Source organism: Panthera uncia (assembly GCF_023721935.1).
Source record: "Panthera uncia isolate 11264 chromosome A1 unlocalized genomic scaffold, Puncia_PCG_1.0 HiC_scaffold_17, whole genome shotgun sequence".
NCBI classification, from domain to species: domain Eukaryota; kingdom Metazoa; phylum Chordata; class Mammalia; order Carnivora; family Felidae; genus Panthera; species Panthera uncia.
Genome location: NW_026057577.1, coordinates 34,797,598 through 34,822,952, shown reverse-complemented (window position 1 = coordinate 34,822,952; position 25,355 = coordinate 34,797,598). Strand labels below are relative to the sequence as shown.

The following is a 25,355-nucleotide window of genomic DNA, read 5'->3' as shown; positions in this document are numbered from 1 at the left end:
AGGAGTAAGTCACATCATTTCTTCTATAGCGCTCGCATGTGCGTGCGTGCGTGCGCGCGCGCACACACACACACACACACACACACACACACACACACCGCTGACTCCTAATTGTCGATGTATATAGGACAGCTAATTTTCAAATGGACCTTCTTAATAGTTACTAATAAATATACAAAACTGCCATCTAGAGGCTTAACACTGTAGCAAGTCTGTTACATAATATGATCCTTTTAGGAAAACATGCACCATCTTATTCATGCAACCTCACCAAGACATGCAAACGAGTTCAGGCACACATGACACATACGAAATTAGAAGCAAAAGTACTATTTAACCTTAGGATAGGTTCCCTTTTGAGATAAGAAACTGTAGGGAAAGGCATAAAAACGGTTTATCTTTTATAGGAAATATATAGAAGTAACAGGTTAACACATACATAATTTGAAAAAGGAATCTTCCCCCACCAGCCCCTTTGCACATATACATTGAACGCATCTGCATTCACTCTTACTTTATAGAGGACTTGAAAAATCATGACACTGTAAGAAAAGAAACAACATCAAAATGGAAAAAACAAGCTCCAATAAACATCCTCCAAAGTAAAGGTTCAACCTAAGAACAATGAATTCCCAGGTTTGGGGGGGGGAGAAAAAAAATCCAAAAGCACAACTTTCTCTGACACAGGACAGCATCAGGAAGGAGTATCACTGCATTCCATCTTCACAAGAAGCCTTCAAGGGAAGTATGACTCACCCCATCTTAAGATGTAGCCCAAGACCTCGTGCAGTCACAGAGCTAGTTAAGGGGGAGGCCCTAAATTGAAAGTGAAGGCTCCATGCATCTTTTACCTGCATCATGCACCCTGCCATAAAAACATCCTTGAAATAAGGGTGGTAACTGATTAGAGGGCGTGGGTACATTTTTCAGACCTTCCATACATAAATCTTCTAAGCCTCCACTATTCTTACTTTAACCAACCTTTTATTTTCATGGAATTTGTTTCATCCTACCTATATTAAAAGCACATTATGTAAGTACGTGCTCACGTTTTAATTTAAACAGCAACTAACGTGATTAAGCTCCTGTAGTCTCACACACAATAGTTCACCAAAGTCCCAAAGAACAAAATGATCTAGCTCAAAAATTGCATTTTCCTTAAGAAACAAAATAAACAACCACAAGCACATAGTACTGTATTAGAGCTGTATGAAATGATGCAGTAAGGAAATTACAGACACTCAAATTGAGACTTGAAAAGAGGTATATAGAACTTACCTAATTAAACAACCACCCAAGCATTACCATGAAAAGCTCATACACTGTTCAAATACCCAGTACATACAGTGGGAAGACGGCAGAGTTGATAATGGGTATGGCATGCCAGGTTGGTAATGGACAGAGAAAAGAGGTCTTTCTTCACCTTATTTGTGAAAGCTTGCAAAAGGAGGGCTTCAGGTTTGGTTTGGAAGAAAAATCAGGTGATGGCTTTTAAAAAGGAAAGTCCATTAGATTCAGAGTGCCTCAGTCAACTAACTTCACAGTCAGTAAATTCTCCAGCATATAGTAGTGCTTAATAAATGAGGGAGGGAGGGAAGGAGGGAAGGAGGGAAGGAGGGAAGGAGATAAGGAATGGATTCAGAATATTCTAGTCATGCCATCAATCTCTGTAAGAACAGAGGGATTAAGTCCCTGTGTTTGTTACATTTTTCTACAGCTTTCTGGTCCTCCAAGTTTGTTGGAACACTCGACACCCCAGTTTATACCTGTACTTGCGTGAGTAAGTGTGTATGTGTGTGTGTTTGTGTGTGCCCATTCTACAATCAAAGGTAAGCTCTGTGAAGGCAAGGACTAAGCTCGTCTTGGCCCCCATGTCAATAGCGGGAATGGGGCACTTAGTACCCTACATAATGTTTTCAAACATATTAACTCCTGTTGGAGTCAGCTAGTCCTGGAAAAAATAAAGCATTCTAATCGTTTCCTTTCCCCAAGTATAAACAACGCCCCTCAAGAGACTACACTGATTGAGTACATCACAATGAAGACTTTTGTTTCTATTATTTTCCATATGGTTTAGTGGCTCCTCCTGGAAAACATATGGGAGAAAATATCCATGTGTCACATCTGCGAGAAATTTCTTAAAAATAAACAAATCCAGGGATGCTGGGAGAAGACTGCCACCATGATCCTTTAGTTTGAACAAATATTTTCTCTACTTTTGCTTATTAACTGCAATAGGATGCTGCATGGTGGAGTCAATTATTCAAAGTGACTAAAGTGAGGCGTCGATTGGCAAGTATTAGTAACAGCTACTTTTAGATGGAATCCTGTTTCTACCCAGGGACTTTACACTGAACTCCCTCAAAAAGAGCTGACACAATTTAAGGGGGAAAAGTGATAAATCTAGTCTTTGTTCGATCAAGCAATATAAAATATAAACCTTCAAGTACTCGGTGCTATGGCAAGGTAAACCAAACAAGGCTTCTTTATTGTGATATAAGAAAGAATGATTTTTGTAAAGCTCACAAAAGCTTAGGCTACCTTCAAGAATAGCCAAAACAAGGAAGATAATTTATGTCAATATGCTGTTTGTGAAGTGAGGCTCCTTGCCAGTCAGATTATTCAACAAGTACGTGTTGGGCCATCCATCTAAAAGGCTGTCAGGGATATTGCTGCTGCTGCTGCTGCTGCTGCTGCTGCTGCTGCTGCTGCTGCTGCTTGAGGGAGGTCCTCCCTATTCAATACTGTGTTCATTTGCTCGGACTGCTGTAACAAAGTACCACAAATTGGGTTACACCCCAACAAGAAATCCAGCCTCTCATACGTTTAGAGGCTGTCAAGTTCAAGAGCAAGTAGTTAGCGGGGTTCCTTCCGAGGTATGTGAAGGAGAATCCTCTCCATGCCTCTCTACTAGCTTCCGGTGTTTCCTGGCCAACCTTTGCCATTCCTTGCCTTGAAGACACATCGCCCCTTATCTCTGCCTTCATGTTTGCATGGTTTTCTCCCTGTGTGCCTATCTGTCTCACTGTCCAAATTACTCCTTTTTATAAGGACATCAGTCATAGGGGATTAGGGCCCACCCTAATGACCTCACTTTAATTTGATTACCCCTGTAAAGACCCTATTTCCAAATAATTTTAATTTTTAGATACCGGGAATTAGAACTTCCACATGTGAATTGGGAAGTACACGATTCAACTCACAGTAACTATCTTCTAAGAAAGTAAGAAAATACTCCTCTTTGTACCATGTTGTGGTAATAGCCTACAACTACTCCAAGTGCTACACACTCATTTAAAGTCCTATTACAGTCTTAATGAGTCCTGAAATTCAACTTTAAAACACCACCAGAAGGGAAAAATCAAAGCAGTATCACATTGATTTAACAGACATAATATCTTGATCTAAGCAGATTTCACTTCATAACTGAAGAAAGACTCAAGAATTTCTACTAACAGTAACTTCTCAGTGTTGGTAACAATAAAACCCTTACAAAGGAAAGCCAAAGACATGAGAAACTAGTATCAGCCTGTGAAATATTTACTCAGAATAGTCAAGGGTCCTCAACAAACTCTTGGGTCTGAAAACTAGTTCTGAAAAACAGCATCAGAGGCAGGCACTAGAGAATAAGGGATAGATAAGATGTAATTATGTAGAATTATGTAACTATATGAAGTCAATATAGAAGGTTCTAAGATACTGAGAAGAGACTATAGGCCTAGTTGAAATACCAAAGGAAAAACAATTAGATAAAAGAATTAAAAGCAGATTTCTGAAATGTATTCGGTTTATAGACAATCTCTAACATACAGTTCAAGAACTATAGTTCTAAATCCTATAGCTCTGAATTAACAGTTAATTTGATTTCAAGCTTATTCATGAGTCAGAGTCACAATACAGCTTCCTTTAAGACAAATGTCAGAGACTAACCCCTTTTCATCAGAATTTGAGGACGAGCAAACTGACAGCATTGTATTATGATCCAATGAAATTAATCGATAAATGGCATTGTCACTATGATTTCTTACTCATGTTAGTCTCCCGCAATAAAGAGAAACGAATGTCATCTTAAAAGGGAGAAGAGGTATACCAAAAAAAACATAGCACTCATGGAACACCTGTGTGCATGTGTCCAGCCTGTGCTATCTGCATTGCCTATTTAAAGTATTAGCCATGTGAGGATTTTCTGAAGGTCACAAGGTAGTAAGTATAAGAACAGAAGCTAATTTGCAAGTTGAGTTCATCCATTTGTTTATGATGCCACGTGCAAGTGATTACAGTGAGAAAGCACTTCTCAGATTGCACAGCCAGGAAGTTGAACACACAGCAGGGTCTCTGAAACCCAAGTACTGACAGCACTGGGCTTATCACTGGAAAGCATTTCTAAAATACCCTCAGTTTTGAGGCAAGGTGCCCTGCAGTGAGCTCCAATACACATCAGTTCAAATCCCTCCTGAGCCTTGGTGAAGACTCACACCTCTAAACCGCAGATTTCCCATCAGTAACAGGGATTAATGGAGCACAGTCCTCCTTGGACTATCGTGAGGATTACAGGAGACATGTATGAATGGCGTTCAACTTCCAGAAAATGTTCTCTTACTGCTAGTTCCCTCACCCCTCCTCCATCTTGAACTTAAAAAGTGAGTTTTACTGTGGTTGTTGTGGTTGCTTTTTTCCTGGTCATCTAGCTATATTCTCCTCTCTAGGGGTAAGAATAAAGCTCCTCGGTAAAGGAGCTTGAGTTTTCTGGTTTTCTGTTTTATTTCACTATTGTTCCTTGTTACAGTATTTCTAGTAAGGAACCATTTTTATACACTGTGAAAAAACTGTACTGTGATATGCATGGTGTTTAATGTACTAATTATGAGTAAAAATAAAGGACAAATGAAGAGCTTGTTCCAAAAGTGGATTTCAGAGTCCCTCTCCCATAGAGTCAGACTATGTAGATCTGGGGCAAAGGCCTAGAAGGTGTAGTGTTTTTTTGTTTGTTTGTTTGGTTGGTTGGTTTTTTTAAATTTACATGCCAGTTAGTTAGCATATAGTGCAATAATGATTTCAGGAGTAGAATCCAGTGATTCATCCCCTATGTAACACCCAGTGCTCATCCCAACAAGTGTCCTCCTTAATGCCCCTTGCCCATTTAGCCCATGCCCCCACCCACAACCCATCCAGTAACCCTCTGTTCTCCGTATTTAAGAGTCTCTTATGTTTTGTCCCCCTCCTTGTTTTTATATTATTTTTGCTTCCCTTCCCTTATGTTCATCTGTTCTGTATATTAAATTCCACAAGTGAAGTCATTCTCTAATTTTGCTTGTGTATATATACATATGGTACATATATACAAATGGTATATATATACACACCACATCTTCTTTATCCATTCATCTGTCGATGGACATTTGGGCTCTTTCCATACGTTGGATGTTATCAATAGCACTGCTATAAACATTGGGATGCATGTGCCCTTCGAAATAGCACACCTGTATCCTTTAGATAAATACCAAGTAATGCAATTGCTGAGTCATAGGACAGTTCTATTTTTAATTTTTTGAGGAACCTCCATACTGTTTTCCAGAGTGGCTGCACCAGTTTGCATTCCCACCAGCAGTGCAAAAGAGATCCTCTTTCTCTGCATCCTCACCAGCATCTGAGGTTTCCTGAGTTGTTAATTTTAGCCATTCTGACAGGTGTGAGGTGGTATCTCAGTGTGGTTTGATTTGTATTTCCCTGATGATGAATGATGTTGAGCATTTTTTCAAGTGTCTTTTAGCCACCTGGATGTCTTCTTTGGAAAAGCAACTATTTATGTTTTTTACCCATTTCTTTACTGGATTATTTGTTTTTTGGGTGTTGAGTTTGATTTTGGATACTAACCCTTTACCTGATTTGTCATTTGCAATTATCTTCTCCCATTCTGTCAGTTGCCTTTTAGTTTTGCTGATTGTTTCCTTTGCCATACAGAAGCTCTCTATCTTGATGAGGTCTCAAAAGTTCATTTTTGCTTTGGTTTCCCTTGCCCCTGGAGACGTGATGAGTAAGAAGTTACTGTGGCCGAGGTCAAAGAGGTTGTTGCCTGTTTTCTCCTCGAGGATTTTGATGGCTTCCTGTCTTATGATGAGGTCCTTCATTCATTTTGAGTTTATTTTTGTGTATGGTGTAAGAAAGTGGTCCAGGTTCATTCTTCTCCATGTCGCTGTCCAGTTTTCCCAGCACCACTTGCTGAAGAGACTGTCTTTGTTCCACTGGATATTCTTTCCTGCTTTGTCAAAGATTAGTTGGCCATATGTTTGTGGAGTCCATTTCTGGCTTCTCCATTCTGTTCCACTTATCTGAGTGTCTGTTTTTGTGCCAGTACCATACTGTTTTGATGATTACAAAAAGCTATAGTTCTAACAAGCACACCCAAGGATGCTGGGCACAGGTGGTTCTCACCACACAGTAAGACATGCTGACATAACTCAAAGATGCTGACCTCCTAGAATATCACTTCCTCAAGGCTATAGCCTCTGTTATAAAATAACATGAACTATCAGCACTAAGCCTAAAAGATAGAAGTATTTGACCCTAAAAACCCAACACATCGTACATTCTAGGTAAAAAACTACTACTTCAGCATTTATGTGTATCTTAGTAGAGTAAAACCTTAATTGCCAGTACATAAACGTTTATAAATACAACCATCTCCTCTTTTCCTTCCACATTTCCTAAGTGCTAAACTTGCATTTTACCCCTCTATCTCTCTAGCCATTCAGGTACAGGTGAAAATCTGTGGAAGACACAGACTGGAAAGACAGTGGAATCATCTCCTGGCTAAAGTGCACTGGGGAAAAACTAAGGTGTAAGAATCTTCCAGAAGAGAGAACAATGGGCAGAGTTGCCAGGAATGCAGGTAAGAAATCCATGCAAATGCTTTTCCTTCTCTCCTTAGTCCCTTTCTGGATGGGTTAAGGGAAATGCAGAATGACACTGGAGTCACAACAGGATAGGTAAGGAAAACGCTGCAAAACTATAACCTAATCTTTGGGATCAAAGATGGTGACCTATATAGAACACATACAAGGTGTTTCATACATGTTCTGTGTTATTTTAGGTGACTGTCAGGTGGCCACACCTAGGTAGTGGCTGTTACTGGAGTTGCCAAGGGAAAGGCAAAGCAGGGAAGGGGGCAACAGCTTGCTGACGAGTAGGAATAACTTCAGGGGGGTCTAAGCTAGAGGAATATCCTTCCTTGCCTGGTACCTGGAACTCAGATGATTAAAGCAGAGAAATATTGCCTCCTGGGGATTAAGGGAAGAGGCATGGCTGTGGGCTGGTTCATTTTCATGTCAATGGCATGCTCCAGGCTGCGCCCTTTGCTATCTCTAAGAGTTGGCTAGCTCTGGAAGGGAAAGTCTATCCCCAGTCAGGAAGGTTTTTAAGGTGTCCCGACACCATAATATACAGAAAGTGTTAAATTTAAACAATACAACAGAACTATCCACTCACCTCCTGCTTACTAAAAGGAGATTTAGCAGCCTCTTTCTGAACTACAAACGAAACCCTTCCATGTCATCCTAAGGGAACCAGAGACAGCAGCTTAAGATAAATCCACTTCCCAAACCCACTCAGTATCTTCAATGTGACACATTTGCTCTCAGCTTTTAACTGGGACATGCAAAGCTTTTAAGGGGATAATAAAGGGGAAAGATGGTAGGAAGCATCTGAAAGGTGGAAATGAGACGGAGGCACCACGCTGAGTTTTAATTGCCTAAAGAGCAACTCGCCAAAACTTCTGTGAAGACTTCTGAGGCAGAAAACAGGAAAGCATGAAGCTTCAGAAATCATCTCTGAGCTGATTTTCACTCTAAGGGACAGCCACTGTGGGAGGTACACCCGTTTCCAAATAACCATGCGAAGAGATGCAGTCTCTACAAACAACAGTTGGCAAGGCAAACAACTAACTCTGCTTCTAAACACACACATCTTCTCCACCTCTGTCACAGACGCCAACAATAGGAATTCCCTTAGATTCCACGCTAAGAATAGAGAGCACACACGCGCTTAAAGCATCCTGAGTTAGGATTTGTTTAAAACCAAGAATCACCAGTTTTGGTGTGAGGTAGACATTTTGCAATTCCCCTTTGCTACCCTAGTTCAACCTACATCCCCATGCAACCCTCCCCACCCACATCCCCAAACACAGGGATACTGGGGTATCCAGTACTGGGGATACTCTCTTTTCTTCATAACATGAAGCATGAACATAACATGAAACAAACATAATTTGTTTACTTCTCAGCATTTAGAGTCTAACCTTACAAAATAATCAAGTCTGGTGAACACGTGGGACAAACTAATTAACAAATAACAATTTGCTGAGCATTTATTATTTGCCAGCCTGCCAAGTATTTTCCGAGCATTATCTCCACGAATCCTTACAATTCTAGGAACTAGGTACTATTACCATCTTCATTTTCCAGGTAAGGAAATCACGGCCCTGAGAGATTAAGTAGTTAGCTGAAAGTCACATGGCTATGAAGCAGCCAAGTCCAAATTTAGACCCCAGTTGCCTAACGTGAGAGCCCAAGCCCATGTGTAATGACTAAGTGCTGAAGAGATGAGGTGAGTTTCCATGATCTTGTGATTAAAGCTAAAAGGACATGTTCCCTCCATGGGAGCTCTAACAACCTCCAAGCAGTCACAGCACAGGGAGACATCATGCCACAAGAAGGCATTCCCAACTGCCAACACCCCACAAGGTACTTAGTCTCTGCATCTTATAGGACCAGGAAACAGTGGCCAGAGATAAACGTTCCAGAAAGGGCAGAAGTACTGGCCTGACAAGATGGTGTATGTGTTTGGGCTGTTTCCTGGGGGGGGGTGGTGGATGGGTGGGTGGGTTTAAATAAAGGGGAGAAAGTAAATGGCATTAGAGGAGACTCATGCTGAGATTCAAGGATCTTTAATGCTGGCACTGCTGATCTTGAACAGATAGCACAAAAAAGCTTAGCACGTGGCTTTCACTCAAAGAATTAACCTGTTGCCAAGTAAAGTGTTTCAAAGAATTGGAATGTTGTCAAACTAGCTTAACACCATGAAATGGTACAACTTAATGAGACTCCATATATATTGAGGAATACAATGCACAGCTCCCTCTGCAAAAAGTGATTTCACAAGGGGTTTGCTATCTTTCCCAGGCACATACACACAGTGGTTGGTGAAATGCTACAGCTGAAAGCTGTTTTTTTTTTTTTTTTAGCTGAGTACAACTTGTTCCACCCTTCACCTCACCCAATTCCTTTTGAACCATTTTTTAAATTAAAAAAAGTAAATATGTTTTAAAGTAAAATCTTAAATAGCTCATATAGTCATGCTAAACAGTTTTCTTTAAACACCTACTCAACCTCTTAAGAAATAACACCCATTCCTTCTCAGGAAACCCCTAATGTTAAAGCAAACCAAACGAGAGGCTCAGCACTGTACCTACAAGCGGGAGAAGCTATACTGATCCTTGCAGACCAGCAAGTGGCCTGAGGTCTGCTCCAAATTGCAGCAGGGTGGAGAAGGAGGGGGAGGGTGGGACTGGAGGACAGAAAAGCTCTGACTGAATGGAAAAAGTAAAAAATCCAAATTCAGTAGTTTTTGCTCCTGAGCAAAATGTGACAGCTACTCACCTGTCTACTGCTTCTACGTCAAAGCAAAACCTCTTCTCGATAGAGTCTGTTTTCCGCCGTGTGCAGGATTTCAGGATGACAGATTCATCTTCTCCCTGTTGGGAGCACACAGACTATCACGATGAGGCCTGGACATGGGCTATGCTCTGTGCCTCTGCAGCGTACCACAAGTACATCACACCAACGAGAGCAATCACTCCATCTTCTCAAGCCTGAGTGTTCACGACCATAGGAAGGTGGAATATTGATCCAAAACTCTCCCTCAGCTAACAGCCTCATGCATCTAAAACCTGTAAACCATGTTATACTTAACATGAAATATCTCTAGTTTTAGTTCACTTCTAGCACATCATGATGGTACAGCATCAACCCCTGCTGGATAAACTCTTGCTGATAATATTTGAGGCTGAGTTAATTTACAGGTTTGAAAAGGGTTACACAAGATGGCCTGCAGGCCTCCTCCTGACTCTGAGTTTCTATGGTCTTGAGTCAGTCATCATTTTTTCAGGAAAGCCTTCCTGGACCAGGTCAAATATCCCCAAGACATGTTCACATACACCATGTACTTTGTCTCCCTCACAGCACTGATCATAGCTGCAATTGTCCATTGATGTGGGCAATGACTCCAATCATGTCTCCCTCCTCATTAGACTCTAAGCTCCCTGACAGCAGGGACTATCAGTTTTTACTGATTCCTGTGTACCCAGAGAACAAACCGGCCCAAGGACAGAGTAAGTGCTCAATAAATGGGTTTTAACAGCTTTATAGAGGTATAACTAATGTATAATCAACTGTACGTGTCTATTTATGAGTTTTAACATCTGTATACATCCATAAAATCAACACCACAATCAAGCTAATGAACATTTCCATCACCCCCAAAAGTTTCCTTGTGTTTTTGAATTCTATCCCTCCACCTAGTCTATCTAACCTCAGGCAAATACTGAATCTGCTTTCCGTCATACAAATTAGTTTGCATGCCCTATATAATTTTATATAAAGTGAATCACACAGTATGTGCCCTTTTATTTTGGACTTCTTTGACTTGGCACAATTCTTCTGCGATTCACGTTATGCTGTTGTACAAACCAAGAGTTTGTTTCTTTTTACCGCTGGGTAGTATCTCACTGTACAAATGGAATCTAACAGTTTCATCGCATAGTGCTCTCTCATTGCCTAAAAACAGAGGGGTTTCTATCCCTGATTTCTTTTCTTTTTTCCACATAAGAATTTCAGGTTCCTTGGGGCACCTGGTTGGTTCCGTCGGTTAAGCATCTGGTTCTTAGGTATCAGCTCAGGTCTTGATCTCACAGTCGTGGGATCAAGCCCTGCTTCAGGCACTGCACTGATAGTATGGAGCCTGCTTGGGATTCTCTCTCTCCCTCTCCCTCTCCCCCTCCCCTGGCCTGTGCCTGCTCTCTCTCTCTCTCTCTCTGAAAGTAAATAAAATTAAATTAAATTAAAAAAAAGAATTTAGTATTCCTGTTCCTCTTGCCCTTGCCAATCTTTTTCTCTGAACAAGGGGAAAAATTAGCAAACTTGTCTAGTTTGTTGAAATAGAAAATGTGACTGCATATGGTAAAACTTAACTACCCTCTAGAATCACAATACCACATAAAACACAGAAGACCTAGCAAGAGACAGTTTATGGAAAGTCACAAGCCTTCCATCTACTATCTACTTTGGGAATTGAGAACAGCAGATGTAAAGGCCTGTGGTCAGGGTCCATGGGCCTGGGAGGAATTTAAAGCTAGGCAGTATGGCTGAACCCCAGAGCGAGAGGCAAAGTGGCATGAGAAAGAGTATAAAGGAATCAAGAGCCACATTATGCAGATTGTGGTCCTTATCCTGAGAGCACAGGAAAAATAATGAGGGGGTTCAAGCAAGGGAATGGACAAGGTCAGCTCTGGGCTGCCCCAAACCTCACACGGAGAGTGGCCTCATCTCAGAGGCTAGGATACAGGGGACTTCTGTTTCACCACACAGAGGGTCTGGTCTCCAAGATGATGGAACATCTAGTGGCCTAAAACTAAGAAAAAAGCAGGTACTTTTAAAGAAAAATAACGCAAATAAAATGGACAGCAAAGTGAAGAAAGGGGAATAAAAAAGCCCGTTAGGAAAAAAACAAAAACAAACACCCCATTATCCATTTTAAGTCTACCTCCACCTCCTAAGAGAGCTTTGTACAAACACATATATGGAAGATGCCACATGATTCTCCTGTACAAATGGAGATGCGATCACCTCTAGACAGCCAGTCTTCATATTCCCTCTACCCTAAAGCTGAGGAAATAGAGTGACATCATGGAAAGCTACTGTTTTATATATATTTTTTCTATGATTATGATTATGATTATTACTAATATTAGCAGCAGCCACTCTGACTCAAGAGATGCAGACTCCAGAATCAGGGTCTGAGTATTGGCTTTGTACCTCAGGACTTGTATGGCTTTATAAATCATTTTCTCTTCTGGACCGCCATTTCCTCCTTTATGAAGGAGAAAACTGGATCAAACAGGATAATACAGGACAATACAAGGACTCAGAAAAATGTAAAATAAACTTAAGGAATGATTAGGAAAAATAATTACTGTAATATCAACCCCCTAATACAGAACTCATCATGTGTCAAGATCTGTTCCAAGAGTGTATGTACTAATTCACATAAACTTCTTAACAACCCAGTGAGGTGTTTACTATTACCTCACTAAAGACTTAGGAGTCCCAAACATCTACCATTACTGGCCTCTGCATTCACTTTCAAGTGGGATAAGACCAAACACGAGGGAGTTAGTTCTTCTTTTAAGCTTTAGGAAAGCACAAGGTAAAAGGCCCCAAAATAAAGACTGAGAGAGAATAATTGAGTGAAGCTCACTTCTAGAAAGACAGAATTCAAAAAGGACCATGGCTCAACCCAAGGAAGTGAGTCTAACTCTATTTCCATTGCATGAAAACTAGGGCACAACTAATGAGTGGTGCCTACTATCACTTCCGATTCTGTCATTTCTTTATGTTTCTCTATTTGAACGATGTTGTTTTCCTGAGAGTTCTCCACCCCTGACTGGAAACATTAATAGGGCTTTGGGGTTTTTTTTGCTATAATACATGGAAGAAAAAGAGATGCTGATAGATTCCTGTATTGTGGCCCAAGTAAAAGAAAGCCAGGAAGAAAAATTCAAAGTGGTAGACAGCAAGGAGGCAGCCTGGCAGAGTAACTAACACTCTTGACAAATGCATCTAATGTTACTGAGCCTGGCAGTCCGATTTCAAAGATGGTGGGTGCTCTTGGTCTCTGTAAAGCACCCCCCGCCCCCCACACACACACACCCAACACATGGTACCATAATGAACCACACAGAGGACCAGAGATGGCATGCTCATTACCAAAGACTCATTTATCAATATATTGGAAACAGCTTAAAAATTACTTCAACTACAAAAACAGAGAAGTTATGCTAAATGGAGTCTGAAGATTCGAACAGATGAAAAATATAAATACTTCTCTTAAAAATATTTAGCTATCTCCCAAAGGAGTTATGTCCAGAAGGAGATATGGGGAGGAGGCAAAATTCGAAGTGATAATTGATAAGAATTTCTCAAAGTTACTCAAAGACACCAATCCCCAAATACAGAAGGCCCCAAATTCCCAAGTACAACAGAATGGGGGAAAAAGTCACACATAAGACCATCATAATGAAATGTCCAACACCAAAAGGAAAAAACAGAAGACATTAAGAGCAGCCAGAGAAAAAAAATGGATCACCGGAAGAGGAAATGCATTCAGGCTGCAGTGAGCAAGCTGGGAGGAAAGGACAAAGGCCGGAGCACAGCAGAGAGCTCCACAGCAGTGACTGTAGGGCATGTGAGGATCAGAGCCAGCTGCAAGAGTGTTTCTCTGCCACAGGAGCCTCACGGCACGGGGTGTGACTCTGCATCCTCTCCCAGTTAAAGTGAGTGGGCTTGGTGGGGGCTTCTGTGACTGCTTCAACCAACAGAGCAAAAGGAAGGCTATATGACTTCTGAGGCTACATGGGGTCTCCGCTTTCGTGCTGGAATATTCCCTCTTGACACCTTGAGCTGCCCTGAGGCCACCAAGCTGTGAGGAAACCCAAACTACCTCCCACGGAGAGACCAGATGGACAGGCCCTGAGACTATCCAGAGCAGGAGGGAAACAGAGAAGGGGAGGAAGAAGGAGATCAGAAGAAAGGAAGAGAGCCATGGCCGACCAGCCTTGAGCAGCTTCAAACCCTCACTGTTCCAGCCCCAACCATCTGATTAAAACCACCTGAGAAACCCTGAGCCCAATTCCTGACCCACAGAATCTGTGAGAAATACTAAAATGACTCATGTAGTTTTAAGAGTTGCTAAATTTTTTGGTCATCTGTTCCACAGCAACAGATAATCGCAACACTCACACCCACCAACTGGCAGCTCTCTTTGTATCAGGTAAGAGCGATATCCATCAGCTTCACAGGACAAAACCATCCAAGAATTTCTAGCCTCCAAACACATTTGACATACTTACTACTGTATGCATATGAAACACAAGAATCTTTCTTAGTTGCAGTTCCTAATAGAACTTAAAGCTAAAAATAATCGTCTTGCTTTAATTCCCGTCTAGGGTACCATTCCTCCTGGAACTATTATGTAAAAAATTAAGAAAATTACCGCAAAGCAATGTTAAGAGAAAGGAACAAAGTTCGAGCTATCACAATCTCCAATTTCAAGATATACTACAAAGCTGCAGTAATCAAAACAGTATGGTACAAGCACAAAAAGAGACATTACGGATCAATGGAACAAGATTTACATAGGCCAGAAATAAACCCACACCTATATGATCAAGTAATCTACAACAAAGGAGGCAAGAATATACAATGGGGAAAACACAGTCTCTTCAACAAATGGTGCTGGGAGAACTGGACAGCTACATGCAAAAGAAACGGGACCACTTTCTTACACCATACACAAAAATAAACTCAAAATGAATTAAAGACCTAAATGTTAGACAGGAAACCATGAAATTTCTAGAAGAAAACATAGGCAGTAATTTCTTCATCATTTGCCACAGAAACATTTTTCTATGTCTCCTCAAGCAGGAGTAACAGAAGGAAAATTAAACTATTGGGACTATAACACAATAAAAAGCCTTTGCACAGCAAAGAAAACCACCAACAAAATGATAAAGCAACCTACTGAATGGGGGAAAGTATCTGCAAATCATGTAACTGATAGGGGGTTAATATCCAAAATATTTGAAGAACTTCTGTAACTCAACACAAAATAAACAATCTTACTGAAAAATGGGCAGAAGACCCAAACAGATACTCTTTCCAAACAAGACACACAAATGGGTGGCAGGCACATGTAAAGATGCTCAACTTCGCTAATCATCAGGGAAATACAAATCAAAACCACAATTACATATCACCTCACACCTCTCAGAATGACTAAGGTAAAAAAAAGACAAGAAATTACAATGGTTGGTGAGAATGTGGAGAAAAAGGAACCCCTGTGCACTGCTGGTGGGAATGCAAATTACTATAGGCACTGAGGAAAACAGTATGGACATTCCTCACAAAACTAAAAGTAGAGTTACCATATGATCTAGCAATTCCACTACTGGGTATTTACCCAAAGAAAACAAATACCGATACAAAATACAAAAAGATATATGCACCTACTTTCTGCAGTATTATTTACAATAACCAAAATATGGAAGCAACCAATTGATAGACACATGGCTACAGAAGATGTGAGAGATAGATAGGTAGGCAGGTAGACAGACAGACAGACAGAGACAGGAATATTACTCAGCCATGAAAAAGAATGAGATCTTCCCACTGGCCACAACATGGATAGATCTAGAGGCTATAATGCTAAGTGAAGTAAGTCAGACAGAGTAAGACAAATACCATAGGATTTCATTGCCATGTGCCATTTAAGAGACAAATGAACCAACAAAGAAAATTAAAAAAAGATGGACAAAAAAGCAGACTCTTAAATATGAAGAACTGGTGGTTACCAGAGGGGAGGGGAGTGGGGGCATGGGTGGAATAAAGGGGGTTAAGAGTACAGTTATTGTGATGAGCACTGAGTAATATATAGAACTGTTGAATCATTACATTACATACCCAAAACTAATTCAACACTATATATTATACTTCAATTAGAAATTTTTTAAAAAAGAAAATTACAGTGCAGTATCGAAGATGTTACTTAACCCTAGCATTATAATCAACCTATGTTAGCCAAGCAAATCAAGCATGAAATTAAAAAAATGAACTTACCCCCTTTCCTCCTGACTTTTGGTCAAATGGTACCATGGTGATTTGTTTGGAATCCCGTTGATAGGTACAGTAGTGCTTCACCCAAGAAGTTCCAAAGTGCCCTGCAAGGTAACATTTCCCATGAAGCGTCTCCATGTGTCCAGTGCATACTGGAAACACACACAACCCATAACCCACAATGCTCATCTCCCCTTCAACTGTTTGTAGGGGCAATATACTGGAAAAGTAAGAAATCTGATCCTACAGGCTGGAACTGGAAATGACCCAGGGCTTTCCCCAGGGGCCAAGGAAGACCGTTTCCCACTAAATGCTGCATCCAAGGAGTCTTAAAATATAAGGGAAGGAGAGGTTCCCTAGGGAAATTAATTCACTTTCCCATCATTAATCTCCACTTGACATTTCCTTTCTCTTGACAGGATTAAGATGACTGAGGAAAGAACAGAAGAGCTCCTCAGAGTGCCTGTCACTGTCCCCATCTGCTGTGACGACTTCATGCTTCCCACAGCTACTCTGCGAGTCTCTGCAAAGACATACATGGATTCTGACCTACTGCCAAACCCCTCATTTGTACTTTAGCAGAACTCAAGCAGACAGGCCAATTCTGACACAGAGATGTAAATGGAAGGGACTATAAATACCCCAAAGTAATGTGAGAGGTCTGTCCCTCAATACTGTCCCTCAGGAAAGGCAGACATGCCTCACAGTCAAATCCTGACAGTCCTCGATTTTCCCTGGTGATCAGCCAATTACTTTATTTTGAATTAAAAATATTATTAGAGGAAGAAGGCATAATTAGCATTATTAGCCTCCAAGGTCCTCAGTCAACACTAGCCTTACAGGCTCCTGGAGATCACAGAGCAGAAATGGTTGTTTTTCATTTAAAAGAATAACATGAGATTTAACAAAGATTTAGTAATTAGTTTTTAGGGTATCAGCGCCCATTTCAAGTGTGAAATGTCAATTAGTAAACCAAAAAATAAAAAGCAATATAGTAAGTGCCTACATTGAAGTATCAAAGACAAAAATACCAACCATTGTCATTTATTTTTGTGGCTTAGAGAAAAAATTCCAGTGATAGCACAACACAAAGATTCCAAAAGCGCTCTATCTTAGAAACACTTTGAGCATCCAAGCAAGTAAGGCCAGTAATGGATTTAGCCTACTGAATAGACGAGAAATCCTTAAGTCCATACTGACAATAGAAAGATGGCTAGGGGCACCTGGGTGGCGCAGGAGGTTGAGCATCCAACTCTTGATTTCAGTTCAGGTCATGATTTCACACTCATAGGATTAAGCCCCATGTCAGGCTCCACACTGACACTGTGCAGTCTGCTTAGGATTCTCTCTCTCTTTCTCTCTGCCCCTCCTACACTCACATGCTATAAGTAAATAAACAAACATTTAAAAAAATTTTTTTAAAAGGGGCACCTGGGTGGCTCAGTCACTTAAGTGTCTGACTTCGGCTCAGGTCATGATCTCGCAGCTCCCGAGTTCAAGCCCGCGTCAGGCTCTGTGCTGACAGTTCAGAGCCTGGAGGCTGTTTCAGATTCTGTGCCTCCTTCTCTCTCTGCCCCTCCCCCACTCGTGCTCTGTCTCTGTCTCTCTCAAAAATAAACAAACATTAAAAAAAAAAACTTAACATTTTTTTTTAAAAAAATGGACAGATGGATGGGAAAGGAGAGGAGAGAATGAGACAGGGAGGGAGTCACTTGCTTATAGTACACTAAATCGCAACTAATAAATGTGGAGAAAGTGCCAGAGCTGAGAAATCACCACTTTGCAACCAACATATTAACAATCATGTAGGCAAGAATTGCTGACAGATGCTAAGGCTATAGAGGGCAAAGTTTGATGAGGAGAAGGGTCTCCCATAGACTGTTAATTAGCTATGAGGGAAAAATAGTGACTGCATAGTGGATAAACCAAATAATACCTTGACTGAGTGACCAAAAACAACATCACCACTGAGGGGCAGATGGCCATCCTGTGCCCCTGGATGTGGGACCCAGAGAAGAAAACTATTTGACAAGGGACACCTAACCTGAATCTAATTATCGGGAAACAGACAAACCCACAGCGAAGAAAATTCTAGAAAAGAACTGCCCTATATTCTTCAAAAATGTCAATGTCACAAAAGACAAAGAAAAGCTGAGGCACTTGTTACAGAATAAAGGAGTCTAAAATGGTCACAAGTAAGTGCAGTACAAAATCGTATCTACACAGAAGGAAAAGAAAATGCTTTATAAGGGCTAATGTCAGGGACAACTGACAAAATTGGAATATGAACTATCATTTGCATTAAATATCTTATCACTGTTAACTGCTGGACATGGTAACTATACTGTGGCTACATAAAATAAAATCCTTATTTTTAAAAAGCGTACACTAAAGTAAAGGAGCATGAGCTATGCAACCTGTTCTCAAAAGGCTCAGAAAAAATGGAAATGTGTGTCTCTGACTGTGACACGTGTACACATACCCACCAAGAAAAACAAAGAGAGAACTGTGGGAAAAAGGTAAAAATTCATGCATATGGATAAAGGGCATATGGGGTTTCTTTATACTCATCTTGTAATTTTTCTCTAAGTTTCAAATTTCTAAGTGGTAAGTTACCAAAACTTGCAAATGAAAACAGCCGTATCCCATTGGTATGCTCTGGACTAATGTGTTAGAGAATTAAAATCTAGCTCTAATGAAGACATTCAGGTTTCAAAAAGCATGTGAGGTGTTTGAATAAAATTGGGTAACAAATGTGAGTGCACCAAATTCATATATATAGGGGAACAGTATTAATAAATTGAGTATTACAAGTGGACACATATTCAAGATGACCTTAAACTTTTTGGGATCGATCTCCTCATTGGGCAAAAAAGCTATTACCTTACATTGAGGCCTACACAAAACACCACTACAGTACCCTCCATCTGTTAAAACCTCAACAAGCTCATCCCTGTAATAAAACCCTCATGACGGCCAACGCCTCCAACCTCAAACCCCACGACTGGCCCCACTATGGCCAGGCAACAATTTGAAGCCCAAGCAAATTTTTGAGGAATCACTGACTAAAATAATCAATGAAATCAAGTGTTCTGTTCCATCAGGAAGCTTCTAGGAGTAAAGACAGTTGCTTCGCACTCAGACAACAGAAGGGCAGTAAAGAGCACAAAACCAGCAAATCTCTGAAAGGAGTAACATGCTCCACCGAAAAGTAGGGCAGACTAGGTAACTATCCATTGAAGAAAAAAAAAATTACCTTCTCTTATCCCTACCACTTTGTAAGCTAAGTCTGGAAGTGCTACCCTCAAAGCATAGCCCTGTCAAAAAAGCCTCTCCCCAGGCCTAGTGCAGGAGTTTGTGAGTCATCACAGAAAAGTCTGGATTAGCAGCACCTGGCATTTCTTTCCTTGACATCTCATCGGCAGGACAATGGATTTCTCTTCCTACGTCTTGGAGTAAGCTTGCGGTTCTACTTTTCATAAAATTTCAGTGTTGAGATGACAGCAGTTGAAGAGAGGAAGGAGAGGACCTAAGTCATGACTATGTGGTCCTTGCTGAAACCAATCTTGAAGTAAACAAAATCACTCCATATTAAATCCACCCAAAGATATGACAGCTGATAGAAAATAAGGTCTAGCATACAAGGCCGTTCCAAAGCCTCTATGCCAAACGTGTGACGATAAACCCATGCTAAGTGTGCAGACACCTCAAGCTTGACACTACGGAGAAAAAAAAAAAACCATCACAGGGCCTCACTGAATTCCAGGTCCCCAAGGGAATTCCCAGTGATAAAGAACAAAGAACACAGCATTTGGAGGTGGACAAGACCTTATGAACATCTCTGCCTTAAAAAGCCCAGCTATAAGCTACCTTCATTCACCCAAATCTGTAATTACAGAACCAATGCTCTAGGCCAGGCACTACTAGGTACACCCTCCACATCCTGGCTAAATGGCGTGAGTGTAACCCAAGCTATGGTTCATCACTGGCACTCACGTTTCTCCTGAACATACAGGTACCCTTCCATGGTGTAGGGACTGATGGTCTTGTGCTCAAGAGGATTCTCCTTCATCTTTTTCATCAGTGATTCCACTTCTGACCTGGTACCTTCGAAGCGGTTTCTTGTCTAGGATGAAAGGAATTTTATTCATATCAGAGAAATGAAACCTTATTCCCAACCGTAACAACTCAAAACATCAACCTAGTGAACCCTCAGATCGAAAACCAGGTAACAGTCAGCCGCCTAGGAGTTAGGCAAATGCTTTCAAGAAATACCCATTGACCTTAAAGTCCTATACCAGAATGACTCTCAAATGCTCAAAACCATCAAAATCACCTGGAAAATATGGAGAAAATGCAAATGTCCAGGCCTCACCCCTAAAGATTAATTTAGTACCTCTGGACCCAGAAATGTGCATTTTAAATAAGCATCCCAGGGGTGCCTGGGTGGCTCAGCTGCTTAAGCGTCCAACTTTGGCTCAGGTCAAGATCTCACGGTTTGTGAGTTTGAGCCCCGCATCAGCATCTGTGCTGACAGCTCAGAGCCTGTAGTCTGCTTCAGATTCTGTGTCTCCCTCTCTCTGCTCCTCCTCCACTCACATTGTCTATTTCAAAAATAAATAAAAAGTTTAAAAAATTAAAAAAAAACAAATAAGCATCCCAAGGGATTCTGATTCAAGTGGCTCACAGGAAATGGTCTTCGCAGTCCCCTTCAAGACAGAAGAACTTACTTCTCCAGCTATAGGGAATATTACTTGCTAATGGTTCATAGATGGTCCCCTCCTGAAAAGGGAGCTGCTTCACTCTAGGTAATCTGCACCCCAGCACTAGTCAAGGCTAGGGGCAAAGGGGGAAGGGGTCCCAAGCCCGGCACCCTTTCTTTTTTTCCCCACACTCTGAAGGTCCATGCCAGCGCCAGGGTGCCCCAGGGCACTGAGTGAGGCCTCACAGCTCAATTTCTCCTGGAGGGGTCTGCTGCCCTCTCTCTCCCAGGTGATTCTGCTAACCCTGCTCCCCTATAAACCTGCCGCAGGTAAACCTCCACTTCAGAGTCTACCTTCAGAGGAGGAAGGTGGCCTAAGGGGAAGCCATGCTTTGTGAAACCTTGTCTGTGACTCTGCAACTTCCTGTTTTCCAAAACAACAAAGAGAACCATAGGGCAAAAGGCTCCAGGCTTCTAAACCCATGCAATACAACCCGCAAGGACACACTTGGGTTTCTTTGCTACACAGGATCATCTAGAGACAAAGACAACATACAGACTAACACAGCCAGTCATACAGCGAAGAAGGGGCTTGAGCCTGCTCACTGCTAACCAAAGGGCCCTTAGCAGGATTCGGAGCATCAAAAGGTCCTGCTGGTTAAAATCTGGGGAAGGAGACTGGGAGTCAACAGCTCTGACTTGGATTTCCTGTCAGCCTTACTGAAAGCTGAACAAGAGTACATCCTTTGAGCTGGAGGCCAGCATGTATGCCCCACCCCCATCCCCTGAACACACTCCAAGGTTCTTGTGGCCAGGCAGCTAGATGCACAGAAGGGAGCTTCCACTGCCAAAGGAAATCCTGATCCTGGTGCTACAGATTTAAAACAAAAATAGCAGGACTTCCGAGAACATAAATAGTGCTTAGAAATAACGGAAAAAAGGATGATGCTCTAACCTGGGGCCACCAAGCACCCGAGAAATGCCTGCCCCCAGCTGCCCTTTGAACCCAAGCAAGACCCATGCTCCTCATGCATTCTAATCCACGTAAGTGATCTCTATGCAACCAGACCCATACTTTGTTCTTTCCTTTCCCGAACCAGGGAAAGGAAGCCTGCCCCTTGGCCACTCACGTTCTGTATGCTAATGGTCAACTGCGTCTTGAAGTCACCGAAGTCCTTGGCCAGTTCATAACCATGGTGATAGAAAGTGAAGAGTCCTTGCAAGAACGCCAGTAGCTGTAAGGCAGGAAGGAGAGCAGAGGTCACATCAGCACGCTAAAGAGAGATTATGTAGCTTTATCGGAATTCCCAACCTTGGTTTGAAAGCCTCGAATAAAGTAATAAAAATGCCTATCATTTAATGAGTGCTAGCTACTTGCATGCCCGACACTGTAATGTCTTATGCCTGCCCTCACTAAATGCTCATAAAGACCTAGAAGTTGAGTACTATTGTTGTCTTCATTTTAATATTGAGAAAGCAAGTTCAGAAACATTAAATAACTCACTCCAAAATCTTAAGTAACAACCAGGATTTGAAACCAGATTCACCTGGCACCAACATCCAAGCTCATACTCTGAGCCTCAGCACTTTCTAAGAAAATCACTTCTTCAGAAACTGAAGACCAGCCTCCAAGTGCAACTCAGTCTCCTTCAAATACATCTGTAGTATCAGGGTACCATGCAGGAAAGTACGGTTATACTGAGAGCCAACAAAGAGGGAAGACAAGGAAGCTGTATGTCCCAAGCCTGCAGTGTAACAGGCAAAGTTAAAAAAAAAAAAAAAATCACCCAGAGCAGGCTTCAGCTCAAGTGTGCTTCTGTGCTTTCCTTTAAGCAGGTAAACACTATGGATGCCGTAATTAAAATATTCCCATGTTTCCACATTTTCAGTTATGATGGCTCCCCTAAATTCTCCTTTAAATCCCAAGCTAAAACATAGTAAGTCCATTCCTCCATTTCCTCCCAGCACCTACACGCAAACCTACTGTTGTTAGGTTTCCCTTGCCCCTTCCCAAACTCTACACATCCTGCCTCAGTACCAAACCTCAATCGGAAGAAAGGACTGTAATAAAAGTCTAAACAAGGTTTAAAAGAACCACAACTTTACTTTGTTACAAGCTCAGTCATACTGCATTTGGGGACCATCCCTGTGGTCCAAGTGGTCCACTCTGATTTCACTGACCTGCCTCCAATACATGTTACATAAAGATACAGCTGCTTTAAACAGATGTTGGCAAGGATGTGAGAATGCAGGGAAAGAGGAACCCTCTTGCACTGTTGGTGGGAATGCAAAGTGGTGCAGCCACTCTGGAAAACGGTATTGAAGTTCCTCAAAAAATTACAAATAGAACTACCCTACAACCCAGCAATTGCACTACTAGGAATTTATCCAAAGGACACAAAAATGCTGATTTGGAGGAGCACATGCACCCCAATGTTTATAGCAACATTATCAACAATAGCCAAATTATGGAAATGCCCACTGACCTATGAATGGATCAAGAAGATGTGGTGTGTGTATGTGTGTGTATGTGTGTGTGTGTGTATATATATGTATATATATGTGTGTGTGTATATATATATATATATATATATATATATGTATATATAGGAATACTACTCAACAATGAAAAAGAATGAAATCTTGCCATTTGCAACAACATGAATGGAACTAGAGGGTATTATGCTAAATGAGATAAGTCAGTCAGAGAAAGACACATATCATATGATTTCAATCATATGTGGAATTTAAGAAACAAAACAGATGAACATAGGGGAAGAAAATGAAAAATAAGATAAAAACAGAGAGGGAGACAAACCATAAGAGACTCTTAAACACAGAAGAAACAGGATTGCTGGAGGGGTGTTGGGTGGGGGATGGGCTAAACAAGCAAAGGACATTAAGGAGGGGAACTTGTTGGGATGAGCACTGGGTAGTGTAGGTAAGTGATGAATCACTAAATTCTATTCCTGAAATCATTATTATACTATATGTTAACTTAGATTTAAATAAATATAAGAAAGATAAAGCTGCTTTGCTTTTACATTGTTTAATTTTCCAGTCCCTAAACTAACATACCTTTAGTAATTAAACATAATCTCATTTTTTTTTCACCTACCTCTACTCCTCTACTCTTCTGAGAGGCAGCGCTGATAATGTTCGCAAAGGAAAATTCAGCCCATGGTAAGCACTAAGGTATGTGCTACTCTCCCTTAGTTCAAAGGAAAGAACAATCTTTAGACTAAGCCACATGACCAGCCCACTTTATCAAAGAGCTCTGTACTGTGAAGTAAGGCAAAATCCAGCTTTTAATAATAAGAAATCCTGACTTCCCCCCTATTATCCCCAGAGCAACTATCCCCTTAGATCCTCATGGGAGGTTGAGAAGCAGGCCCAGCTGGGTCCTCTGTTTCAAAAACTACCTAGTGACACCATATATAGATCACTAACATAAATCAATTAAAGGGTGGTACACCACATAGAATCACCAAAGACTAATAATGAATTCTTTTCTTCAAAGATGATAGAAGCTTTTGAACTTGCTCTATATAAAATACATTTTGGGGAGGAAAGCTCATGATTTTCCTCCTGGAAGGCTCCAGTAATAGAGAAGAAGGAGCTCTTAAGCCAAACCTAGTGTCAGTGTTTACAATGAAAACTGTTTTTTCTGATCTCTTCCTTCCCCCACTCCCCCACCCCACCCGTCACTGAATGCTCCGCCCATCAATTTTCCAAGGCACTGAACCATCCTCTCCTGGAGAGTAATGCAGAAGATAAGCAGCTAATTCTAAAGTCATTCCTCCTATTAACTCTGATTTATCTTCCACTTAAAGTCAACAGGGCCTCTCACACCAAATGTAATTAAACACACTCCAGAAGCTCACGAACACACCACCTGGATGTGCACACAAGTGCTCCAAAGGCAGAAAGTTACTAGTATTTATTTTGGTTCTCACTTCCTTTGGTGTCATGCTTCATTGTCCATTCGTCGATGGGAAATGATTCCATAGATATTGTTGACTTTGGCCCACTTCCCTCCTCCCCTGGCAACGTATCTCTTCCCCACCCCATCCCCACCTTCTGACATCCCCTCCCCACACAATGCATGAACCTTTGAATCTATCACCCAGTGGGAAATGAAAGACCACTTCCCAGTGGGTGGGCGAGACCCACAGAAAGACCCCAAAGATGGGATCATCTGTCTGCCTCAAAGGAATTCTTGTACTCAAACCCACAGGAGACAAGCTCGTTGGAGCCCCACCTTGGCTGGCAGAGAAGCAGCACATCCACACAGACTCTCCCCTGAACAGTCAGCAATGCAAAATCACAGCATGACAAAGGAAATACCAAAGAAAGACCTTCTCCACCTCCCTCTGCCTCCTTCCCCTGTCCCTGTTTTCCTCAGAAAGTAAGAAAAATCTATTTCTATTTCCTACCAGACAACATAAGCTATATGTATTTTTTAAGTAAGTAAAAATGTAACTGCTTCATTTAGTGACAGCTGCATCATTCCGGACTATCTGCTAAATTTAGATGGTTTCCATTCATACAACAAAGCTATTGTTATAGGCTGAATTGTGTTCCCCTACCCCAACAAAAAAACAAAATTATGTTAAAATCCTAACCCCAGTAGCTCAGAATGTGATTTTATTTGGAACTAGTCTTTATGAAGGTAATCAAGTTAATGTTAGCCAGTAGGCCCTGATATAAAA

At 41.3% G+C, this 25,355-nt stretch overlaps 1 protein-coding gene across 5 annotated transcripts in view; it reads right to left on the bottom strand.

Annotated features, from left to right (window-relative positions):
• Positions 1-25,355, bottom strand: part of ARHGAP26 (Rho GTPase activating protein 26) — a 424,192-nt gene that overhangs the window by 271,354 nt on the left and 127,483 nt on the right. For 4 of the 5 annotated variants that reach the window (XM_049649398.1, XM_049649400.1, XM_049649401.1 and 1 more), the window contains exons 7-10: positions 21,774-21,878; positions 19,938-20,067; positions 15,945-16,045; positions 9,654-9,748 (exon numbers count right to left, since the gene is read on the bottom strand). In XM_049649398.1, the coding sequence (XP_049505355.1) occupies positions 9,654-9,748; positions 15,945-16,045; positions 19,938-20,067; positions 21,774-21,878 (431 nt within the window). The remainder of the gene's footprint in view (positions 1-9,653; positions 9,749-15,944; positions 16,046-19,937; positions 20,068-21,773; positions 21,879-25,355) is intronic. The other variant, XM_049649399.1, reaches the window with a different exon arrangement.